The 22,514-nt window shown below is 35.7% G+C and overlaps 2 protein-coding genes across 2 annotated transcripts; both read left to right on the top strand.

The window, feature by feature from the left end:
• The first annotated feature begins 436 nt into the window (after positions 1 to 436).
• arl6ip4 (ADP-ribosylation factor-like 6 interacting protein 4) lies at positions 437 to 13,538 on the top strand. Its single transcript, XM_067437595.1, has 6 exons — positions 437 to 565; positions 2,206 to 2,357; positions 7,478 to 7,768; positions 9,856 to 9,973; positions 10,057 to 10,126; positions 13,045 to 13,538. The coding sequence occupies exons 2-6, from the start codon at positions 2,228 to 2,230 to the stop codon at positions 13,099 to 13,101; spliced, it is 666 nt and encodes a 221-aa protein (XP_067293696.1). The 5' UTR covers positions 437 to 565; positions 2,206 to 2,227; the 3' UTR covers positions 13,102 to 13,538.
• A 1,664-nt stretch (positions 13,539 to 15,202) lies between these two features.
• On the top strand, positions 15,203 to 22,398 carry mtrfr (mitochondrial translation release factor in rescue). The gene is made up of 2 exons (XM_067437594.1): positions 15,203 to 15,625; positions 17,925 to 22,398. Exons 1-2 carry the CDS (start codon positions 15,341 to 15,343, stop codon positions 18,147 to 18,149), a joined length of 510 nt encoding a protein of 169 aa, XP_067293695.1. The 5' UTR covers positions 15,203 to 15,340; the 3' UTR covers positions 18,150 to 22,398.
• The last annotated feature ends 116 nt before the right edge of the window (positions 22,399 to 22,514 follow it).

Below are 22,514 nucleotides of genomic sequence, written 5' to 3'. Positions count from 1 at the left end.
CTAAAATATAATTTAATTCATAATAAAATTCATAGCTGAATTTTCAGCATCATGACTCCCGTTTTCAGTGTCACAAAACTACAGAAATCATTCTAATATGAGGATTTTATATTATTACTATGAGGAGAGTATATTATTAATATATATATAATGTTTTTCTTCGAAAAATCCTGAAAAAAAGAATATACATTGAGCACAACTGTTTCAGCTTTGATCGCACAAATAAAACATTTTAAATAAAACACTGTTACATTTTTATTATATTTTATTATATTACTGTTTGCGTGTTTTTTCCCCTGTATTTTTGATTAAATAAATGAAGGCTTGATGAGCATAAGAGACTTCTTCCTAAAACATTACGAATTTCCCAACTTTTGACCGATTTATTGTATATATAATATAAATACAATTTATTTAGTTTGTACGCCTGGAGCTTTAATTTTGGAAAATCAGGATACCGGATATCCTGAATATTGTTGTTGACACTGCAGCGTGCACGATTACTGCTCTCTTCGGGTCTTATTAGAAAGCAGAAAGAAAATATACATTCTGGAGTGACGGACGAGTAAGTATTAATGAGCGTTATTTATTGGGTAAGATGTTCATTTCATATAAGATTAGTTGAAGCCGGAAAACATTGTAATTCTCAATTCAGGGCCTCTCCTACACGCGCACTTTCTGCGGCTTTATTTAACGTTACGCGTTCCTCCCTAAACACTCGAGGAGGTTAACTTATAAAGATGAACACGCAGTTATATTGTTCTCCAAAACGACAGGTGGCAGCGTACAGGAGAAATCGGATAAACCAGCTAGAAAGTGCTTTATTGAGTTCTACAGTTATAGTTACATAGTCAGATTATTATAATTTTAGATCTTTTTCACAATTTTACTAAAACGAGGGTCTGCTTAGCGTATTTATCTTACTTTGCCTGCTCACACACTTATGTATGGAAGCCAATTTCAGCATGAAATTATGGGTTAAAACATCATAATTAACGTTACATTAAAAGGTTGAAATTATACAATGGCTCACCTAAAAATGACAATTGTCATTAAAATATTAGTTCACTTTAATATAAAAATTACCCAAGATTTACTCAAGCCATTCATTATATGTATATGACTCCCTTCTTTCTGTTAAACATAATCGGAGTTATATTAATAAAATATCCTGACGCTTCCAAGTATGTTAGTGAATGGGCCAATTACGTTACGATTTTGAAGCTCAAACAAGTGCATCCATCCAGTATAAACGTAATCCAAACGTTGTTAATAAAAACCCATGGTGTTAATAAATACCTTCTGATGCGTTTGTGTCAGAAAAATATCCATATTTAACACGTTATAAAGTAAAAAATATCTCTTGCGAAAAAAGCGTAACTGACGTCGGACTGCGTAAGGGTTTTGAACTGTGAGAGGCGAAAATGTTGCCATACACATGTAATCTCATCATTATTGCTGACAGTATGCTATTTTTATGTCATAATTAAAATGCACCGAAGCATTTAAAAAAAAAAAATATTGTGTTATGGAAGTAAAACTGTGCCACTTGATTTTGAATTCTAATTTTTAGCACTGAAATTTTTTACATCGAATTTTTAACACTGAATTTTATTTTGCATCTAAATCAGACTTTGAATTTTAAAAGCCATCAAATTTCTAGCACAGTTTTTTTTGCCTATGACATTTTTTCAATGTTTAAAAAAAATTCAGTGTAAAAAGAAATTCAACGTCTCAAAAAATTCAGTGTAAAAAAATTCAATGTCTCAAAAGATTCAGTGTAAAAAAATTCACATTTTTTTTTTTACACTGAATCTTTTGAGACGTTGAATTTTTTTACACTGAATCTTTTGAGACGTTGAATTTTTTTACACTGAATTTTTTGAGACGTTGAATTTTTTTTTACACTGAATTTTTTTAAAACATTGAAAAAATGTCATAGGCAAAAAAAAAAAAACAGAGCTAGAAATTCGATGGCTTTTAAAATTCAAAGTCTGATTTAGATGCAAAATAAAATTCAGTGTTAAAAATTCGATGTAAAAAATTTCAGTGCTAAAAATTAGAATTCAAAATCCAGTGGCACAGTTTTACTTCCATATTGTGTGGGCTTAATAAAACCTGCACTTTTATAGCAATTGCATTTGCATTTTTGTTCAAAGATCATATTGCTTTATAACAGTAACCAAACAGGTACTTTCCTGACAGCTTCACAAGTCGATTATTACTCATGGGAGGCAGTGATGCTGAAAGCCGATCGAAGAGCGGACCGAAAGAAGAGAGCAAAACCCGAAGCTTGTCATTATCAAGCGCCAGGAGACCCAGTCCAAGCCCAGAAAAGAAGCATGAACGTTCCTCTGGTAAGAGAAAGTGCTGCAAATTAAAATCACACTCAGTTTCTCTTAATCTCATGTTAAAGGGTTAGTTCACCCAAAAATGAAATGGATGTCATTAATGACTCACCCTAATGTCGTTCCACACCCGTAAGACCTCCGCTCATCATCACACACAGTTTAAGATATTTTATATTTAGTCTGTGAGCGTATGCAAGTGGATGCACACTATACTGTCCATGTCCAGAAAGGGAATAAAAACATCATCAAAGTAGTCCATATGAGACATCAATTCATCAGCATCAAAAATACATTTTGGTTCAAAACTAACAAAAACTATGACTTTATTCAGCATTGTCTTCTCTTCCGGGTTTGTTTTCAAACCTTAAATAAAGATTCAAACAGTCATGAGTCAGCGTATTGATTCATGATTCGGATCGCGTGTCAAACTGCTGAAATCACGTGACATTACCAATCCGAATCATGAATCAATCCGCTGACTCATGACTGTTTGAATCTTTATTTGAGGTTTGAAAACAAACCCGGAAGAGAAGACAATGCTGAATAAAGTTGTAGTTTTTGTTATTTTGGTATTTCCGATGCAAGAGACTCTAATTAACCCACTGATGTCTCATATGGACTACTTTGATGATGTTTTTATTCCCTTTCTGGACATGGACAGTATAGTGTGCATACACTTGCATACACTCTCGGACTAAATATAAAATATCTTAAAGCTACACTGTGTGATATTTTCCCCCATCTAGCGGTGTAAAGGTATATGACCATCCAGTGAATAACAGTTTCTGTTCCTCTCAATTCTGATTTCGTTTTAACTCCTACGGTGGCCGATTTAGTCCAAGATTAACATGGCAATCCCCTCTTCACATTCGACCAGGGTCCCCGCGGAGTCTTAAAAAGTCTTAAATTTCAGAATCAAAATATAAGGCCTTAAAAAGTCTTAAATTCGCGGAAGCATTGCGTTCTAGGTCTTAAATAGTCTTAATTTTCCTACGTCCATGTAACGCAACCTCATTGAAACGCTCTCACCTCCCGCAGCACGCGCGCACGTGTGTGTGTGTGTGTGTGTTTGTTCCGTGGTGTTTGTAGTTCTTTCTTTCGCTAGACCAACTATTGTTCGCTCTATTACAACTACAAATTAGGCAAGCATGCCACGTGTATTGCAGCCAATCACCTTTCGTGTTATTGGCACGAGCCTCTTTCTGATCGTATCCCACAGACGCATAAAACAGATTTTATTCTTCAGCTGAATCTGACGGTTCTTGCACTTCCGCGATCGTGAACGCGAAGGCGAATCTTTCTCACCATCTTGCATAATGACAACATAAAAGTATAATATACTCGATTGCACTAAATAGAGTTAATAACAGGGATGTAAACGCCGAACTCCGATGTCAGGCTGTGTGTGTTTGCTGCCTGTCAGCGCTCGCGCGAGTGTATTGAATGTGTTATTTTTAGGCTCATTAGCCTAACGTTACTCTTGAACGATCAAATATACACATTATGCACATATGTCTATATCCTGATTTGAGTTAAAACGTTTGGGAACTGTCAGTAAGTACTGGATCTGGGCATTAAGCTCACAAAGTGAAAGCAAACTAGCTTAACAACAACACAAACGGGGAAAACAGCACTTACACTTAAAGGAACACTCAAACTTTTTTAGAAATCGGGCTTATTCTACTTTGCTACATTTAGATATGTGGGGAAATGCATTTTAAGCTAAGCTAGCGGCGACCCTGCCAAACTAAAACAATGCATGCACTGAGACAAATGCAATTGCCAAAATATCTAAATGGGGTTTATCCAAAAGAAGTTGAATAAGTCCTATTTCTAAAAACAGTGGAGTGTTCCTCTTTGTATGCATCTTTATGTTGTATTTATTTGTCCTATTGTCATTTGTTTATAAGTATTACTGACCGATTACTTGATTACGTTATTACAACGTTTTACTTATATTAAGCAATTGCTTATTGCTGTGGTTTACTTTTAAGATGTTGGTCATATTTCCCACCCCAAGCGATCGTGTTATTAAAGATAGATAGTGCACTACTGGAACAGCCTTTTTTGTTTTTGTAATATGCCTACCAAACAAGATTCATGCATTTTGTTAGTTTTATTGCCATGTGTGATCATTGTGCATCTAACATAATAATATGGTTAATGTTGCATCCTAATTATGAAAAAATAAAAATGTATGAAAGTGACCACCACAAAAAAATTATATATATATATATATATATATATATATATATATATTAGGGCTGGGTATCGATTCAGATGTTCAGATTCGATTCGATTTTGATTCAATAGTCCTAAAAAAGATTCAATTTCGATTCTCAATTCGATTTTCGATTCAACTCAAATGAATATAGATTTAATAAATACTATAGGTATTTATAAAAAAGAACAGTGAACATAAATGTGTAATTAAAAAGAAATGAAGAGCCACAATCATGTATGTAAAACTTTTTATTTTAGGTACACCTGAGTACATTAAAACAGAACGCATCTCTATATTTAAAATCCATACAATTGTTAAATACAATTTTGATGCAACTTTATTTAAAAAATGTATCTGAGAAGTATTTTATGGATGTTTTGATATATTTATTCTAAAACATAAAAAGCTAGGATATTGGATGTTTTTTTTTTTTAGAAATTTTCAGTACACGACAAGCTTTTCTTGCAATTTTGCTGCTCATGTGTGCAAATTTACTTTTCATACATGAGAAATGCGTTCATTATTTTTTTAGTCTATGGGTGAGTAGTTGTCGTGGTAACGGACAACAATACCTGTGGACTAACTATTATTAGAGGAAATCTGTTTATAATATAAGCTAATAGGGTTTGAATTATTGATCCTGCGCTGTATATGGACTATAATTTGAATATGTCTATAATGGCTAACGTACGTGCTTAAGTGACTGCTCAAGTTTGATCCTAATGCAAGGCAAGCATTCGCGTGTATGTAATTATTTTTAGCAGTTGTGTGATTGGCTGTGTGTGTGTGTGTGTGTGTGTGTGTGTGTGTGTGTGTGTGTGTGTGCTCGGCTGTGTGAGTGTTGTCACATAAAATGGTTCCGCAGATTTTTAGTATTACTACAGCATTTTACCTCAGCTTTATAAAAGTCGACAACGCACCGGAAGCTGCCATTTAAACACTGAATGGATAAATGATGTGCGCCTGTTGCTCCTTTGTAAGATCACGCAAGGCAAATGGGTGACATCTAGTGGAGAAGACTAGTAATTAGATTTCAATGTTAGCGGAAATAAATATTTTAAAAAATCGATTCATGGCATTTGAGAATTGATTCTGAATCGACCAGATTTTAAAAACCGATTAATCGAAAAATCTATTTTTTTTTTGCCCAGCCCTAATATATATATATGCTAATCCTGGTGGGATTGAGCTATGAATAATAAGTTCACTAATACTTTGTTCAATTTAAAATAAATTAAATAATATAAGTTTAAGTAATTGAGTGATTCTGGATTTCTTATGCATGTTTTTTTATTGCGCAATATAGGTCTTAAATTTTATTCATAATGGTCTTAAAAAGGTCTTAAAAAGTCTTAAATTTGACTTGGTAAAACCTGCAGATACCCTGTCGACACGGTGCCATCGAGTGTTTAAACGCGAAAGGCGAAGCTTGAATTTACGGGTATGTCCCTCTTTGGCTACTGTACTTTCAAGATGGAGGGGCAACATGGCGACCGGCATTCGAACCCCTCACCCGTATGTATTTTCAATGGCATATTATAAACTTACGAGAATACTTTATTACTTGAAAGAAGTAAATATACATTAATGAGCACATATATTTTTGAAAGAACTAAGTGTTTTTAGCTAATGGGTCCTGCACACTGTGCGATTTTTCAAAATCCTTTGCGAATGTCCCTTGTCAGACTGTACGAACATGATCGCCATGTCACACTGTAAGATCTCAGTTGTCATTAATGTCAGACTGCACGATAGTGAAGGCGCGCTAAAAACGGACCCGCGCAAGAAATCTCACCCGGAGTTTTATATCATCAATGAATGACGCGTTCGGTGACAGTGAGCTGCATTACACGCGGGACTGAAATGCTGGCTACAAATAAATTTCTAGCTCTCGTTTTGGTCATAGTTTGTCTTGAAAAACGGAGATATTTGACTGTCGTCGTAGGAGAAGTCACACTGCAGGATTCTGTGCCAAATCTTCTGACACTGCCAGAATTTCGTCTGAGGTAAAATTTGATCGCAGCGCTCATTAATCTGCGGCCGCTGAACATGTCAAACTAACGACCAAAGACGTCAGATTTTAGCCTAGGATCAGAGGAATCTTTTAGGATTTGCTAAATTTGTCTCAGACGGCCAAATCGTGGCCAAAATCGCACAGTGTGCACCCGGCTTAAGAGTAAGATAAAAAAGTGACAGTGTAGCTTTATACTGTGTCTTTAGATGAAGGTCTTACGGGTGTGGAACGACATTAGGGTGAGGAGTTAATGACTTAAATATGATTTAGGGGTGAACTAACCCTTTAATCTTGAATAACTATAGAGTAGTATTGCATCCTTCATATCTCCAAAAAGTCTCTATCTTTTATTAAATCTACTTACGCGCCGATAGCGATTTGAAGCAGTTTTACTCAGCGCCTGCGGATCCAACACATGACTGTGAACCTTTATCGTTGCGACCGCTCCATCCTTCAGCTAGGCATAAGCCGGTATCACATTTTCATGTTGTGATTTAATTGCTGAAGCTTTTATCAAGGTATACGGTATTATCACGATATTGAAATACGTTGTAGTAAAGTGTTATCATACTATAACCAGTTTAATAATTTTCTTATCACAAAAAGAACTGAACATTTAAATACAATAAACCAATACACAAAAATGTATAAAGTAACAGTGAATGCATGCATGACAGTGAATGAAATAGCATTAGACCCCCCTTTAAACAAATGGGTTTTTATTATACCTAAAATGATTACTGTCATCATTTACTTATCCATGTAAAGTCAGACAAGAAATATTTGTCAGAATTTTTATTTTATTTTTTAAATGGAAGAGTTTATTGAACCTTTAGACAAAATATGTATACAGTATAACATATCACTCATCTTCTTGTCCGAAATTAGAGAAGAAAAAGATGAAAAAGAGAAGCCACTCCAGCTCCTCATCATCTTCAAGCTCGTCTTCCCCATCCAGAGAAAAAAAGGCCAAGAAGAAAATGAAACGTCGAGAGGTTAAGAAACTGAAGCGTGAAAAGAAAAAGGAGAAAAAGGAAAAGAAGCGGCAAAAGAAGTTGGCGTTGAAAGCCGAAAGAGCGGCGGCGGCGGCAGCTTCTGTACCAGCTCCTGTTTCTGACGAAACGCTTCAACCATCCCTGCCGATCTGGCAGAATGAAGAAGCTAAAGAACAGGGTCCAGGTATGAGCTCACAAAATACACCTCAAGGAAACAATGATGCCACTTTACAGTAAGGTTTGCATGCTTAAAGGATTAGTTCTCTCTGGAATTAAAATTTCCTGATTGATGTATAAATCTCAATGGAAAAAAATTGTCCCTTATGATTGGTTTTGTGTTCCAGAGTCACATATTACTAGTACTTTCTTAGGTGAGTAACACTGTAAGTGCACATACTGTAAAGTAGTGCAACCGTTACAGGTGTAACGCTTTTATTTCTGCGGTTCCGTAAAAGCGCCACCTACGGTCAGAGACTGAAATTGCATTTTCTTTCAGCCCATCTATCGTTTCTGATCAATGCAAATCAACTCAGCAGAATTTTTACACAGCATAAATGAATATAAATATAATGATTTATTCTTTAGAATAATCTCTTTTCTAAAAAAAAAAAATCAAAAAATGTATGGTTTATAATTTTATAAAACAGTTTTTGTGAAAACCTGTATTGTTTGAACTGTAAAGTTGTTTAAATCATGGTTTACATATTAGAAATGTTTCCATAGACAGTGCACTAGCACTCCAAAATGGTATTTGTGCAGGTTTTGGAAAAAGGTCATAACACTCTCAAAAAAAAAATGCTGGGTTATTTCAACCAATGTTTGGGTCAGATGTGTGACAACCCAACCGTTGGCTAAATTATTATTATTTTTAAATACAATTTTGAACCCAACAGATGGCTTTGTCCATATTTTACCCAAACATGGGCCTTTTTAAAACCCTAACAAAGCCTTTAAAAGCCATGAGGATACCGTGAGTTAGTTCATGTTAGCGCTGGTCCATTACATAATATTCCTCCAGTTTCACAGACAAAGCTTAAGATAGTCCCAGACTAAAATGCATGTTTGAGTGTTTTTAACTGAAAGCAACACTGAGATATCTTAAAATATGTCTCTGTCCCATTGTTTTGTCTCAAGATGCACACCAGTAATGTTTTTACTGGTACATTTATAAAAGATAATAAATGCACAAGTTGAAATAAGGCCTAATCCTGGTTTAGTCTAAGCCTCTCTGTGAAACCAGACCATTAAAGGGTTACTTCACTGACTTTTCTTATTAAACTATGTTATTCCCTTAACTTAAACGAGTTGACGACTCTCTCGTCTCAGTGCGCGCACTTAATCTCTCTGACACGCAGTGACGATCTGATAGCATTTAGCTTAGCTCCCTAAGCCCAGTTCATTCACTATGGAACCAAACAGAGATCAAATTAGAAGTACCAAACGCCTCCATCTTTTCCCCTATTTAAATACAGTTACACGAATAGTTGAACGATCAAGTATGGTGACAAAATAAAACGTGGCGCGTTTCTAATCGGATTAAAAAGGAGAACTATAATGAATGGCGGATTAGCACTTCTGAGAGTACTTCGGCTCGGCGCAGTAAAAAGTCCCGGCCAAAACATCTTCCCTCACATCTCCCTATTGACAGAAATGAGAGAGTGAGGGAAGATGTGAGGAAAGATGTTTCAGCCGGGACTTTTTACTGCGCCGAGCCGAAGTACTCTCAGAAGTGCTAATCCGCCATACATTATAGTTCTCCTTTTTAATCCGATTAGAAACGCGCCACGTTTTATTTTGTCACCATACTTGATCGTTCAACTACTCGTGTAACTGTATTTAAATAGGGGAAACGTGGAGGTGTTTGGTACTTCTAACTTGATCTCTGTTTGGTTCCATAGTGAATGAACTGGGCTTAGGGAGCTAAGCTAAATGCTATCAGATCATCACCGCGCGTCAGAGAGATTAAGTGCACGCACTGAGACGACAGAGGTATGTATCAACTCGTTTTAGTTAAGGGAATAACATAGTTTAATATGAAAAAGCAGTGAAGTAACCCTTTATCAGGTGCAACTTTAGATTTAATAATGTGTTGGTAAAATACTGAGATTCACAATAAGTAAGATAAATAAGTACTTGTCGTAATCAATTCATGTTAACTAGTGTAGTTATCTATCGGTGATATTAACAAATTAAACCTTATTGTAAACTTTTACTGAAATGTGCGTTTGGAAACATTTGCGGGAGATAAATGATGTTTCTCTCTTACTGTAGTCATGACTGAAGAACAGAAGGCCAGTTTTTGCACCAAGAGGCCGATGACGAAGGAAGAATATGATGCTAGGCAAAGCATCATCCGCCGCGTCCTCGACCCCGAGACAGGGCGCACCAGGTGAAGTGTTAAATCCCTAAGTTTCTATCAACCCGCTACATTTACAAGCCAACGAAGCGTTAACGTAATGCTTTTTTACACAGGCTTATAAGAGGCGATGGGGAAGTCTTAGAAGAAATTGTCACCAAGGACCGACACAAAGACATCAACAAGGTGCATGCCTTTCTGTTTCTGTTCTTTGCAGATGGTGAACATGTTTGAATTAAGGCCCTTTCACACCGGACACGTAACGAAAATACTAAGCGAATATTTTGCGTCAAAAAAAACATTCGCATCAGCCAAAGACACGAATTTACGATGTTTCAGAGCTCCGACATTCCAAAACATTCGCAGTGACAGCTGAGAAAACATGGACACTTCATCATTCAGTGAAGACAAGCTTTTCATTTTATTTAAAAGACCGAAAAGAAGGTTTTGGGTGCACCCACTCTTCAGAGAGTCTGAAGGGGAGTAAGTTATACTAATCTTGTACTAGGGATGCGCGATATACCGGTACTGGAAAAATACCGGTATATATTTTATTTAAAACGGTACGATATCATGATTTGGCACATTTCGGTATATGCTGCTTTTCCGAAGTTCACCGCTAGATGGCAGCGCACTACCCCAACTGACCCGAAACAACCGGCTAATGTGACAACAACAGAGACGGACAAAATGGATAAAGCAGTTGAATCTCACTCAAGATGCCCAAAACGAATGAATAAAGAGAGGAGTAGAAGTGACATTTGTAATGACTTTGCTTATAAAACTGATGAAGAACCATCAAACCTAGCCAAGAAGCATCTGTCACTATCCTGACTTTAGGACTTCTTAAGAGATCGACAGGTCAGTGGATCATTCAAACCATCTCATTTAGACATTTTTGTTTTTTTAACACTGATCAACGCACACACACAGCCTAACATAAGATCAAATATCACAATCTCCAGCGTTCGTTTCAACCAATGACATTTAGATCTCATTATATTTGCACGCATACTATTGCACTGTTTACATTCGCGTTAGACACCGCCGACTGTGTTTATGTGAATACTCACTAAAGACGGACATTTGTACATAATTCTGTGCATTTGACTGTTTAAGGAAACTTAATGTGTAATGTGCGAGCGTGACTAAGTGACAGGTGTGTGTGTGTGTGTGTGTGTCGTATGAGCTCATATCTCCTGTAACTTATTACGAAATGCTATAAAATCTCTTGCGTGTTCAAATGATTTCCGTTATCCGCCCCGAGACGAGCGTGAAATGTTGAATCGGATTATGCAGATTGCTTTAGTGTAGTGCGATGTCTTTTGAAACCAGAAGCAATTTGCTAATTTTGAGAGATTTTTGCTTAAATTATTTCTCACAAGAAAGTTTTCAAATGACTGATTTGATGTGATAAGCTTCGCTGATTAATTTACTAATAAACATTTGTGGTAATTTCCCACTTTATAAACTCAAAACTTGCATAATTGTTCTCATTCGCGTGCAATATACCCGCGCTAATATCAGACCTTGTGGTATCGATTTAATATCGGTACTTCGGTATTAGATTGTGGTACCGTACCGAAGCCAAAATTGTGGTATCGAGCCATCCCTATCTTGTACAGGAGCCTAAACTTTATCATGGCCGGTTCTGCACTTACTTTCCAAAGTCTGTGGGACGATTAGAGGAGCTCCTCCAGAGACAGCAGCGCATCTGACGAGACAAACACACACTTCAGGGAATAAATCGATCCAGAGCAGCTGTTTCTAGTTGAGTCACAATGTATATTTTTTTGTGTCACAGACGTACTGATGGCAACACATTCACTTTCCATAATCGCAGACACGGTTTGGGAATTAGGCATGTGCCGATATCATTTTTTCATGTTGCGATTAATTGCTGAAGTTTTATCACGATATACGATATTGAAATCAGTTGCAAAAAAAAGTGTTGCCATAGCATAACAGCTTTAAGAACTATTTTTGTAATAACAAAAATAACTGAATGTTTAATACAATAGTGCACCAAATATATATACAGCTCTGGGAAAAAAATTAAGAGACCACTTAACATTGAGAAACAATGAGAAATCAATGTTAAGTTGTCTCTTGATTTTTTTCAGAGCTGTAAAAGTACAATTTTCAAATAGATTAAAGTGTAATCTCATGAGAAATGCCATACCTGGCAAATGTTAAAGGTGCACTTTGCAACTTTCCGTCCGCTAGAGGGCGCCTATTCAAAACAAAGGCGTAGTTTGATGACGCAGAGTGTGAGCGCAGTATCTTGGGACATGTGGTCTTCTCATCACAGCTGGTGGAAAATAGGACTCGGGCAGAAATCACGTTCATGCATGCGGTTATTAACGTTACTGTAGTGTAAAGAAGAGCAGGAGCGAGTGTTGTGGAGATGAGCACGGCCGCTGTAGCGATTGTTAAACAAATACCCGCATCGCGAATACCGGGACTTTTATTATGACGGGACGCGACGCTTCCGCTTTTCCGGTGGTGAGTATAAGGTAAAGCAGCTCTGTTTATCATATTAGATAAACAGTTAAATGTCAGTTTTTACTTACATTTAAGTGTGTTTAAAATGAGGTTATAACATTTCTGCAGAATAAAACCGGGGGGTAACGCAGATATGACGCGAATGACAGGCGACTCGCTCAAATGCTATGCTGACACGTGCCGGTCCTTGGTTAAAAAAGCAATTTTCTCACAATTGACCAATAGTTGGAAACATTTGGGATATTGTAAGTATTCAACTGAACAAAATATATAACACTGGCCTAGTGGTTTTTGGATATTTTACTTCAAAAATACTACATAGTGCACCTTTAATGTAGATTAAATAGCTCGTGACATCAACTGGACATTTCGTCACCTTTGTTTTCATTGTATGTGATTGGTTGAAGCTGTTTCTGTCGCCGCTAGAGTAAAAAAAAATTGACATTGAAACGTTAAACATTCATGTTCGTTGTGGAAGCACTCATTACACTAACAGCGGATCAAAAAATAAAACCATCGTAAGGATTATTCACGCGTCAAAATCGCATCCAGTGTGAAAGGACCTTTAGTGAGATATATCTTTGTTGTCTTTCACACAGCAAGCCACGAAGGGCGATGGTGATGCCTTCCAGAAAAGATTGGGGATCAACAGGTAGCAAAGTGGCCCATTTAAGACAAGTCCTGGCCAATCCAAAGCCTTCTGCGTTTCTACAAGAATTCAACAGTTTCTTAGTCCTTTTGTATTTCTCTTCTGTGACAAAATGTCAGAAATGTGGTGTGTGCGAATGACATTTTGCTCTCAGATGTTCATTTTCCAGGTTAACTACGGACTATGTCGGAGTTGAATTCTTAGTCTTGACAGGGAATTGTCAATGAGGTGAATCGAGCCTATTCAATTTAAGTAACGCGTCTTCAAATCAGGAAGAGACTGTATTTTATCTCTGACTTTCTTAATGGCTTATTTATTTGTTAATAATGTCATTTTGCTGTCTGATTGTATTCAGCATCTCTCTCAGGTGTCGGTTAATGGTGTTACCTTTAATGAGACCAGAGGACTGCTGTGACAATAAAATCAAATATCTTTAAAACAGGATCTGACTGCATCCAGACTGAGTTCACTACATAATAAAATGAATATATGTTTAGGCATAAGTGCATTATCTTGAACCTGTAAGTTTATGGCCAGAAATCGTTCAGATGAGTGTTTCTACTGTAGATGACCCTAGAAAATATAGTTCTGTATGCAGGAAATATGAAGAATATTTCATCTGGGATTATTAACAGAAACTGATTAGAATACAGTAGATTTTTACAATGCACACCTCATATTGCATAAATTCAAGGTCTGGTATAAAATAATTAAAAACTGATGTAATGCATATTTCTTTGTGTTTAAACAAGTTTCAGTAAAGTTAAATAATATTTCAAATAGTTTAAATTCATTTTTTGACTTCTTATGTCAGATGGTATAACCAAATAATTGTATGTATACTGTAGTTGAGCCAACCTATTTGAAATGAGGAGTTTTTACCAGTATTTGAGAGAGATCTTCAAACCTTTTCACTCTACACAAGGATCAGTTGGGCTCCTAGATTATGTATTATCATATTTACTTATATTACCTTGTAAAATCATAATAAAAGAACTGTATTTGCAGTTGTGCTACCCTGGACAAAAGGTTTGTCAAATATCTCAACAGCTTTAAAACTGCTGATATTGTTCAAATGTGTTTAAAAGAAAGGTTACTAACCTAACATGGCATTTTTTTATTGTCAAGACACAGTTCTGACTGTTGCACCTGACATTTTGGAGGTGTAAGATAACAAAAAATAAAATATGTATTGTTTAAATGTAATAAAATGAATTCAAACTAAATAGGGTTTAATAGAATAAAGCGATATATATATTCTGTGCATTTATTACATTCCCTGTAACGTCAAAATTAAGTACGTGTTCTGAGTTTGTCACACCACAGAAAAATATGTTATTAACCACCCAGCCAAATTTGAAAAAATAAAAAATGTAGCTAAATAAATAAAGTAAGAGATTAAAAGGAAATAATGCACTAGGACACAAAAATATGCATGTCATGGCTTTGACCCATATAGTAATTATAATTTTGTTTAAATAAATGTGACCCTGGACCACAAAAGCAGTCATAAGTCTCACGGTTATATCTGGCAATAACCGTCAAAATTATACATTTTTCTCTTATGCCAAAAATCATTAGGATATAAAGATCATGTTCCATTAAGATTTTTGGCCAATTCTTTACCGTAAATATATATAAAAAAGTATTATTAGTAGTAATATGCGTTGCTAAGGACTTCATGTGGACAAATTTAAAGGTGATTTTCTCAATATTTCGAGATTTTTTTTCTGCACCCTCAGATTACAGATTTTCAAATTGTTGTATCTCGGCCAAATATTGTCCTAACAAACCCCACATCAGTGGAAAGCTTATTTATTCAGCTTTCAGATGATGTATAAATCCCAAAAAATGACCCTTATGACTGGTTTTGTGGTCCAGTGTCACAAATCTTATTTGAAATACTGTTTAAGTCATTATCTTTTTGATTTGATTATAAACAAGTTAGTATACGGATAGAAGCAGTATTTTCTAACATGTAACATAATTACATAACCACAGTGAATAACTTTATTATTATATTTATGACAGTAATATAACCCTTATTGTATAACTGCCCAGAAGGTGGCAGTGTGAACATTTGCGAATCAACATCATAAAGAAAAAGAAGAAGAAATGTTGTTTATCGATAGGACAGTGCTGTATACTTCTGTAGTTTATTTTCAGGGCTGTTTCTTAAATATGTGTATTTGTTGTATATTATGAGTGTGTGTCTCCATGTGTCGTTACAAGGGAAACTTTGAAGGATGACTTTAACTTTAGTCAGTCAGCGGCTCTTCAACGCCTGGACGTTGAAGTGGGGGATCATGAACATTAGACACACACTTATTTCTCCTCAGCCCCACTGGCGATTAACAGGATGGCCGTTTGTTTTGGCTGCTGGGAAGAAATACCAGATTGACCTGCCCGTTGTGCACGAAGAAGACCTCGAGGAACAGTTTGTTCGTGGATCTGGACCTGGAGGACAAGCCACAAACAAAACCAGCAACTGCGTCGTGCTGAAGCACATTCCCACGGGGATCGTCGTAAAAGTGAGCCCATGTATATCTTAAAGAGACAGTACACCCCAAAATTACAATATTAAAGGAACTGTATGTAAGAAATGCATTTCAATTAATCATAACAAAACCCTGATATGTTTATTAAGAAATCATGTTAATTTCAAATGCTTATATCACTGACAACAGTAGTCCGGCCAGGATATTGTCATTTAAAAGTTGTTGTTGCAGCCCTCAACTGATGTTGACATGTTGTGTTTTGGCCTGAAGCTCCGCCCTCCACCTATCGACAAATCACGAAGGCTACGTCTACTCTAATCCTGATAAATTTAAAAAGTTTTCATCTAAAAACGCGCCACGTCCACACTATCATTTTCAACCGTTTTCGAAAAAGTGTTCATCTACACTGAAATGTCTGAAAACGCTTACATCCCCGTACTGTGCATGAGCAAATCCAAGACGCTTCGACTTGCGTCATTTCCGCTACTCGTTTATATACTCATTTTGCGACAATGTCGAGAAAAGGCACTGAGTTTTTTAACAGTATGTACAAACTGACATTAATATTTAACAAGGCTGTCAAAACAGAAAGCATACAAAACAACTGCTGTACAATGTCGTCCACCATCTTGGCAGAATTGGTCATATGGCTGCATCACATGGCTAATGGCTAAAAATGCGTTATTGTATTAAAAAGCCTCCGTTTTCACTGTCCACATTACTACGCGAAGACGGCGTTTTCAAATTTATCCGCTCTGGAGAGCGTATTCAAAACAATACGTTTTCATTAACTTAAAATGCTGTCTCAGTGTGGACGGAAGGCCAAAACGGAGAGAAAAATATACGTTTTCAAATGAAAACATATTAGTGTGGACATGGCCGAAGTCAGTCGTGTTTCTGCATCCTGGTTGCCAGATCTGCTCTAGTTACCACACCTGCAGCTACAAACGTTCCTGCTGATCCTCCAGCCAATCTGGCAACCTCGAGTCAAGGGGAGGGGGATACACCGCTCTACAGTAATTTGAAAGTGATTGCAGTACCAGTTTTGGCCACAAACTTACATACACTTCCTTTAATTATTCACCCTCATGTTGTTCCAAACCCATAAGACTTTAGTTCATCTTCAGAATACAAATGAAAGGTCTTTTTGATGAAATCTGAGAGCTTTCTGTCCCTCCATTTGACAGCTATGCAACTATTACTTTGACGGTTCAAAAAGTTCATAAAGAGATCATAAAACTAATAATCAATATGAATTTAGAGGTTAATTCCAAATTTTCTGAAGAGACACAATCACTTTATGTGATGAAAAGATTTAATTAGGCCTAATTAGATTACATTTTTTTCCACATATAAACATTGAGAAGCAAACAAACAGAAGCTCAAATGTGATGCGTAACACGAGAATGAACCTCATTGGTTCTCTGAAGCTCAAACGAGAGAGTGACTGGTTTTGTGTTTGTTTGTTTTTCATCTCAAAACCTTGGTGATGATTTGTTATGGGAGGCCGTTTCAGCATAAAAACTTTTCAGCGTTACTCGTCGTAATTATATTTTTACTAGTAACAATTCAATTAAAGAGCTCTATAATCCAATTATTACTAGTAACAATTCCAATTATAGAGCTCTACAATTCATTTATTACTAGTCATATGTCTCCATTGACTTCCTTTCATTTTTATTTATAGAGCTCTCTAATTCAATTGTTACTAGTAACAATTGAATTACAGAGCTCTTCAAATGATTTATTACTAGTAAAAACTCACATTAAGGATATGTGTAATTGCAGAGCTCTATAATTAAAAATGAATGGAAGTCAATGGAGACATATGACTAGTAATAAATGAATTGTAGAGCTCTCTAATTGGAATTGTTACTAGTAATAATTGAATTCGAGAGCTCTACAATCATAATTCTTACTAGTAAAAATTGAATTATAGAGCTCTGTAATTGTTACGAGTACAAATTAAATTATAGAGCTCTTTAATTGAATTGTTACTAGTAAAAATATAATTACGACGAGTAACGCTGGAACGTTTTTATGCTGAAACGGCCTCCCATACAAACGGCCTTCCATAGATTTGTAGATAAAAAGTTTAGTTGTTTGATCATGACATATCAATGAAGAGAAGAGAGGAATACATTTAGCCCCATGCAGTTATTCAAAAGATATTTAAGCAATAAAAGTGTACATCTAATTGCAATTTCTTGACTATCCCAGATCCCTCAGGGAATGTTAAAAATGATGCCTATACATGTCAAACCAACATAGTCTTGTGTAATCAGACCGTTTTTAAAATATTATAATAAAATGATCTCATATTCTCTTGCAGTGTCACCAGACCAGATCGGTGGATCTGAACAGAAAACGAGCGCGAGAGATTTTACGTGAGAAACTGGAAGTCGCGTACAAGGGAGAGGAAAGTGAACTGCTGAAAATGAAACAGGAATCCATACAAAGAAAACAGGACAAACGGAGGAAAGTGAATGAAAACACAGAGAAAAAAAGACGATTCAAGGAGATGCTCATCTCAGATAAAGCAGATGAGAAATGCTGAGATGCACATGATTTCAACCTATGTTTTTTTTAAATCTTGAATTATGGACAGAAGCACTTAAACTGTAGTCTGTAAAAAATGGGGGCAGTGAAACATTTTGCTCACAGCTCAAGTTATCTCTTGTCCCCGTTTCGTTGAAACGAAAACTAAGGTTTCTGTCGTTGAGTGCACAAGGTTTTGAAGTATTAAACTGGTTAATATACAAATATCAAACAGCAACGAAAGGCTGATTTATACATCTGCTTCCAATCTTCACCATACAGTGAATAAGTTGTGAGTTTTGTCATTTGTATGTATGGGAAACGCATCCTAATTCAGCTGTAGGTCCTCAGTTCATCACAGGTCGCATCCATTTTAATAAAGGTGGGTTCAGTTATCCTCATAGATAGCTATGTATCGTCTATGAAAATATCATAATTGTTGTTTTAATGATGTGTGAGCTGATATTACCAAAATTCAACTCTTTGAACTCTAAGATCTAAGACTTTTTTACTGTACACAAAAGGTCTATTTCTCTCAAATATTGTTCAAAAATCTGTCTAAATCACTTCTCCTTTGCCGAGACAATCCATTCACCACACAGCTGTGGGATATCAAAATGCTGATTAGACAGCATGATTATTGCACAGGTGTGCCTTAAGGCCATTACATACTCCGCAAGAACAGAGAAAAAAGTTCCCCTCTCCCAGGGCTGCAAGAAATAAATGACGGCATTTTGTTCTCACAGCCCTGGTTTGGGAGTTCTCGGAGCTTGGGGTGGGTGTGGTCCAGGCCGGGGAGGTCCTGGGGGTCCATAAAAGTAAATATCTGGTGTGACCACCATTTGCCTCAAGCAGTGCAACACATCTCCTTGGTATAGAGTTGATCAGATTGTGGCCTGTGAAATGCTGGTCCACTCCTCTTCAATGGCTGTGTGTAGTTGCTAGATATTGGCAGGAACTGGAACACGCTGTCGTGTATGCCGATCCAAAGCATCCCAAACATGCTCAATTTTCAGCTTCCAGGAATTGTGTACAGATCCTTGCAACATGGGGCCGTGCATTATCCAACACTCCACAGGCCACAATCAACCAGAGCTGGACAGTAACTAACTACATTTACTTGAGTATCTGTACTTTACTTGAGGATTATTTTTTTCTGGAAACTTGTGACTTAACTTCACTACATTTGAAAGACAATTATCATACTTTTTACTCCACTACATTTCTATTAAAGTCCTGAAAGTTGAAAGTCGTTTTTGTAGCAGCTTTGAAAGTCAGTGGATGATTTCTTTCTTCTTTAAAAGGTGTTTGGGTTTTTGTAGAAAGCCTTTTAGGAAATACTCTTGTAGAGTCACGTGAAGTTCAATGATTTCCCAGCATTTATTAAACACTGATTTGTAGTTTATAGCAAAATGGAAGAAGACGGATGTCAAAATGCTCATTTTGGCGAGTAATCACATAAACAAAGTTGATTATGTCTTAAGTGAAGGTGAACAGTTGGGAGAATATCAGATGTGTATCAGTGTATTGGATCCGTGCATTCGGCCTTAAAGTGACAGCAGCTTCATAAAGAGCTTTGTAACTTATATACAAGTATTTAAATGAGTTTAAGTTAGTCGTATGCTAGTATGTCAGATGGAGCATCACTGACTGGCTTAAACCATGACGGCAAAATGTGCATTTATACAATAATAATAAAATAATGTGTTGACATTAAAAAGGAAATTTACTTTTGATACTTAAGTACTTTTAAAAACAAATACTTCTGTACTTTCACTCAAGTAAAAATCTGTTTTTACTACTTTCACTTGTAACGGAGTAATATTTGACAAGTAGCACTTTAACTTTTACTCAAGTAATGAAGTTGTGTACTTTGTCCACCTCTGCAATCAACATCCTGATCAACTCTATGCAAAGGAGACGTGTTGCACTGCGTGAGGCAAATGGTGGTCGTAGGCCTTTTATGTACATAGAAGAAGTCTAAGATCTTTAAGTTCAGCTCATGAAAAATGAGGGCAAAAACAAAAGTGTTGCGCTTATAATTTTGTTCAGTGTATGGGCAAAAATATGATATAATCAAGCGATATCACTTTTTTATGTTATTATTTTAACATTAATATCATAGCGTTATTGTAACTGCAGTGACAATTCATCTTTAAAAGAAGCTTTTTGTTGATACTGATTTATTTGATTGGTAACAGACTATACTCTTATCATAGTCCTAGTATACTAATTTTATTTATTGATTTAATGCAAGAATTTGACATAAAAGATAATGCGTAAAAACCTAATAATTGCTCTTACAAAGGTAAAAACGCCCCTGAAAATCTATTTAATCTGGCAGATATTGCCCATTATGAAAGTTATTTTCTATCACTGCTGTGAACTGACCACTGCACAGAATATGGAGAACATGAAAACGCCTACACCATTGTAAAATGGATTTAAAATACGATTCATCCATTCATAAGGTATTACCTCCCAAAACTTATTTTTGAGCAGTAATTCATTTAAAGGTGCACTGTGTAAGTTTATGAGTCAATACCATAGACTGTAAAAAATATGAACGTAGTGTCCTTGACGTTACCCATGTATTCCGATAAGCCGTTCTGAAGCTTAAAGAGACGAGCTGGCCGTCGCCATCTTGGAGCGAGTCATTGCGTCACTCCCGGATAACACAAAATGGGCAAAAAGGCGGGATGTGGGCAGGGCTTAGGTGCAAAATGACTATAGACAGCGAATAAATGGCTATCCATCTGTCATTCAAAGTAACCACGCCCTTAATTATACAGAACTTTAAGGCTTTATAAAAGTTAAACGAATGAGTTATAAAAAAAATTCACCCCCCTCACAGTTGTCATGAAGGTCAAAATTAGCCTTATAAGCCAAAACCACAATTTGTACCAGGCTGTAAACATGTTTTTTTCTGCTTTAAAGTTGAGAATTTTAACATGGGGCTCAATGAGATTCTGCTCCTTCTGGAGCCTGCCTCTAGTGGCCAGTCGAGGAATTGCTGTTTACATTACTTCCTTATTGGCTTCAAGAGAGACCGTGGGAGGTTTCCGCTTGGACATCTTCAATCCTTCTTCCAAAATATTTTTTAGTCTTCCCGGATTTACTATGGTAAACTAATGTTGTAAAAGCGATGAGATGATTCTGTTTTTTATTACTCAGCAGTGAGTTAGGTATTTTATTGTAGCTCTCTAATAGAGTTATTCATCCGCAAAGCACAACCAAAACAATGTTCTTCCGAAAAATGCATTCATGTTTTTTTTTTTTTTAAAGTTGCACAGCGTACTTTTAAATTCTATTTCTTGAATTTATTTCCAATTTCTAACATGGATGATTATTTACCATATTATTTTCTGTCCTCACATTTAATAACCAACAATAAAAGCATTGATCGCAAAAACAAATAAAAAAAGTTTAGTTTAAAATTGAATTTTGTTGATGACAATTATATTTGCAAAGAATACTCCTATCATTAAGTGCCCATAAAGAATCCCGCGACTGTATATGCTGATTAAACAATTATTGAATGTATATTGAATATACTGAATTATTTAACAATTATATAGTTACAAGATAATATTAAATTGGAAGTCATAAGGATTACAGGTTAAAAATATATATATTATTAAAGTCTCTGGAATGCACAGTTTCTAAATAATTACTGAGAAGAGACTTCACAGAAAAATTTAGGTAACTGGAAACTATTGAACAGCAGTATATTTTATATTGGAAGCAAGCAATAAGGATACACAAAGTGCTTTTTCTGTCTTTTCCTGCAGTTTTCTGATTCTGGTATTCTTTATTTGGTAATATCTCTTGGATCAAAGCATGAAAATTGGCAAATATATCTTGTGTTAATAAAAAAATTAAAGAAGTGTCTTACAAAATATGTTACATAATTGATCATGTTTTGGAAAGATGTAAGCTTAATATTTCATATGCCTATGATTTATATTTTTTCTTTTTTTTTCACTGTATTTGCTCAAGATTATTTTGGAAAGATTTAGAAACCTTTATTAATGGAAAACTGAATTGTATGATAAATGTGTGTTGTTGATGTGCTTTTTTATAGCAAGAGAACAACTGTATAAAGATCAAAATACTTATTTTATTTTATCAAAAGGATACAATATAGTGAACTCCGTGCAAACTAAAATTTTCACATATTTATAAATGACTAAATTACATGTAAATCTTTTGGAACAGACTAAAAACAAAAAAAGAGCTGAAAACATGCAATGCTTTGAAAGCACTGGATTTATTTTATTTATTTCCTGGCAGCTAATGTTAATGTGAGTATGTAATATCTCTTGTTCTTGTGTAAAATAAATTAATAAACAAAACAAAATCATATCGGAAGTACGTCACGAGG

This window comes from Pseudorasbora parva, chromosome 3 (genome assembly GCF_024679245.1).
Source record: "Pseudorasbora parva isolate DD20220531a chromosome 3, ASM2467924v1, whole genome shotgun sequence".
Classification (NCBI taxonomy): domain Eukaryota; kingdom Metazoa; phylum Chordata; class Actinopteri; order Cypriniformes; family Gobionidae; genus Pseudorasbora; species Pseudorasbora parva.
This window is presented reverse-complemented; position numbering and strand designations above follow the sequence as displayed.

Coding starts and splice junctions, on each gene's coding strand:
- arl6ip4 (XM_067437595.1), top strand. CDS start 2,228: ATGGGAGGCAGTGATGCTGAAAGCCGATCGAAGAGCGGACCGAAAGAA. Junction 2,358..7,477: donor GAAGCATGAACGTTCCTCTG/GTAAGAGAAAGT, acceptor GTCCGAAATTAG/AGAAGAAAAAGATGAAAAAG. Junction 10,127..13,044: donor GACACAAAGACATCAACAAG/GTGCATGCCTTT, acceptor TCTTTCACACAG/CAAGCCACGAAGGGCGATGG.
- mtrfr (XM_067437594.1), top strand. CDS start 15,341: ATGACTTTAACTTTAGTCAGTCAGCGGCTCTTCAACGCCTGGACGTTG. Junction 15,626..17,924: donor CCACGGGGATCGTCGTAAAA/GTGAGCCCATGT, acceptor ATTCTCTTGCAG/TGTCACCAGACCAGATCGGT.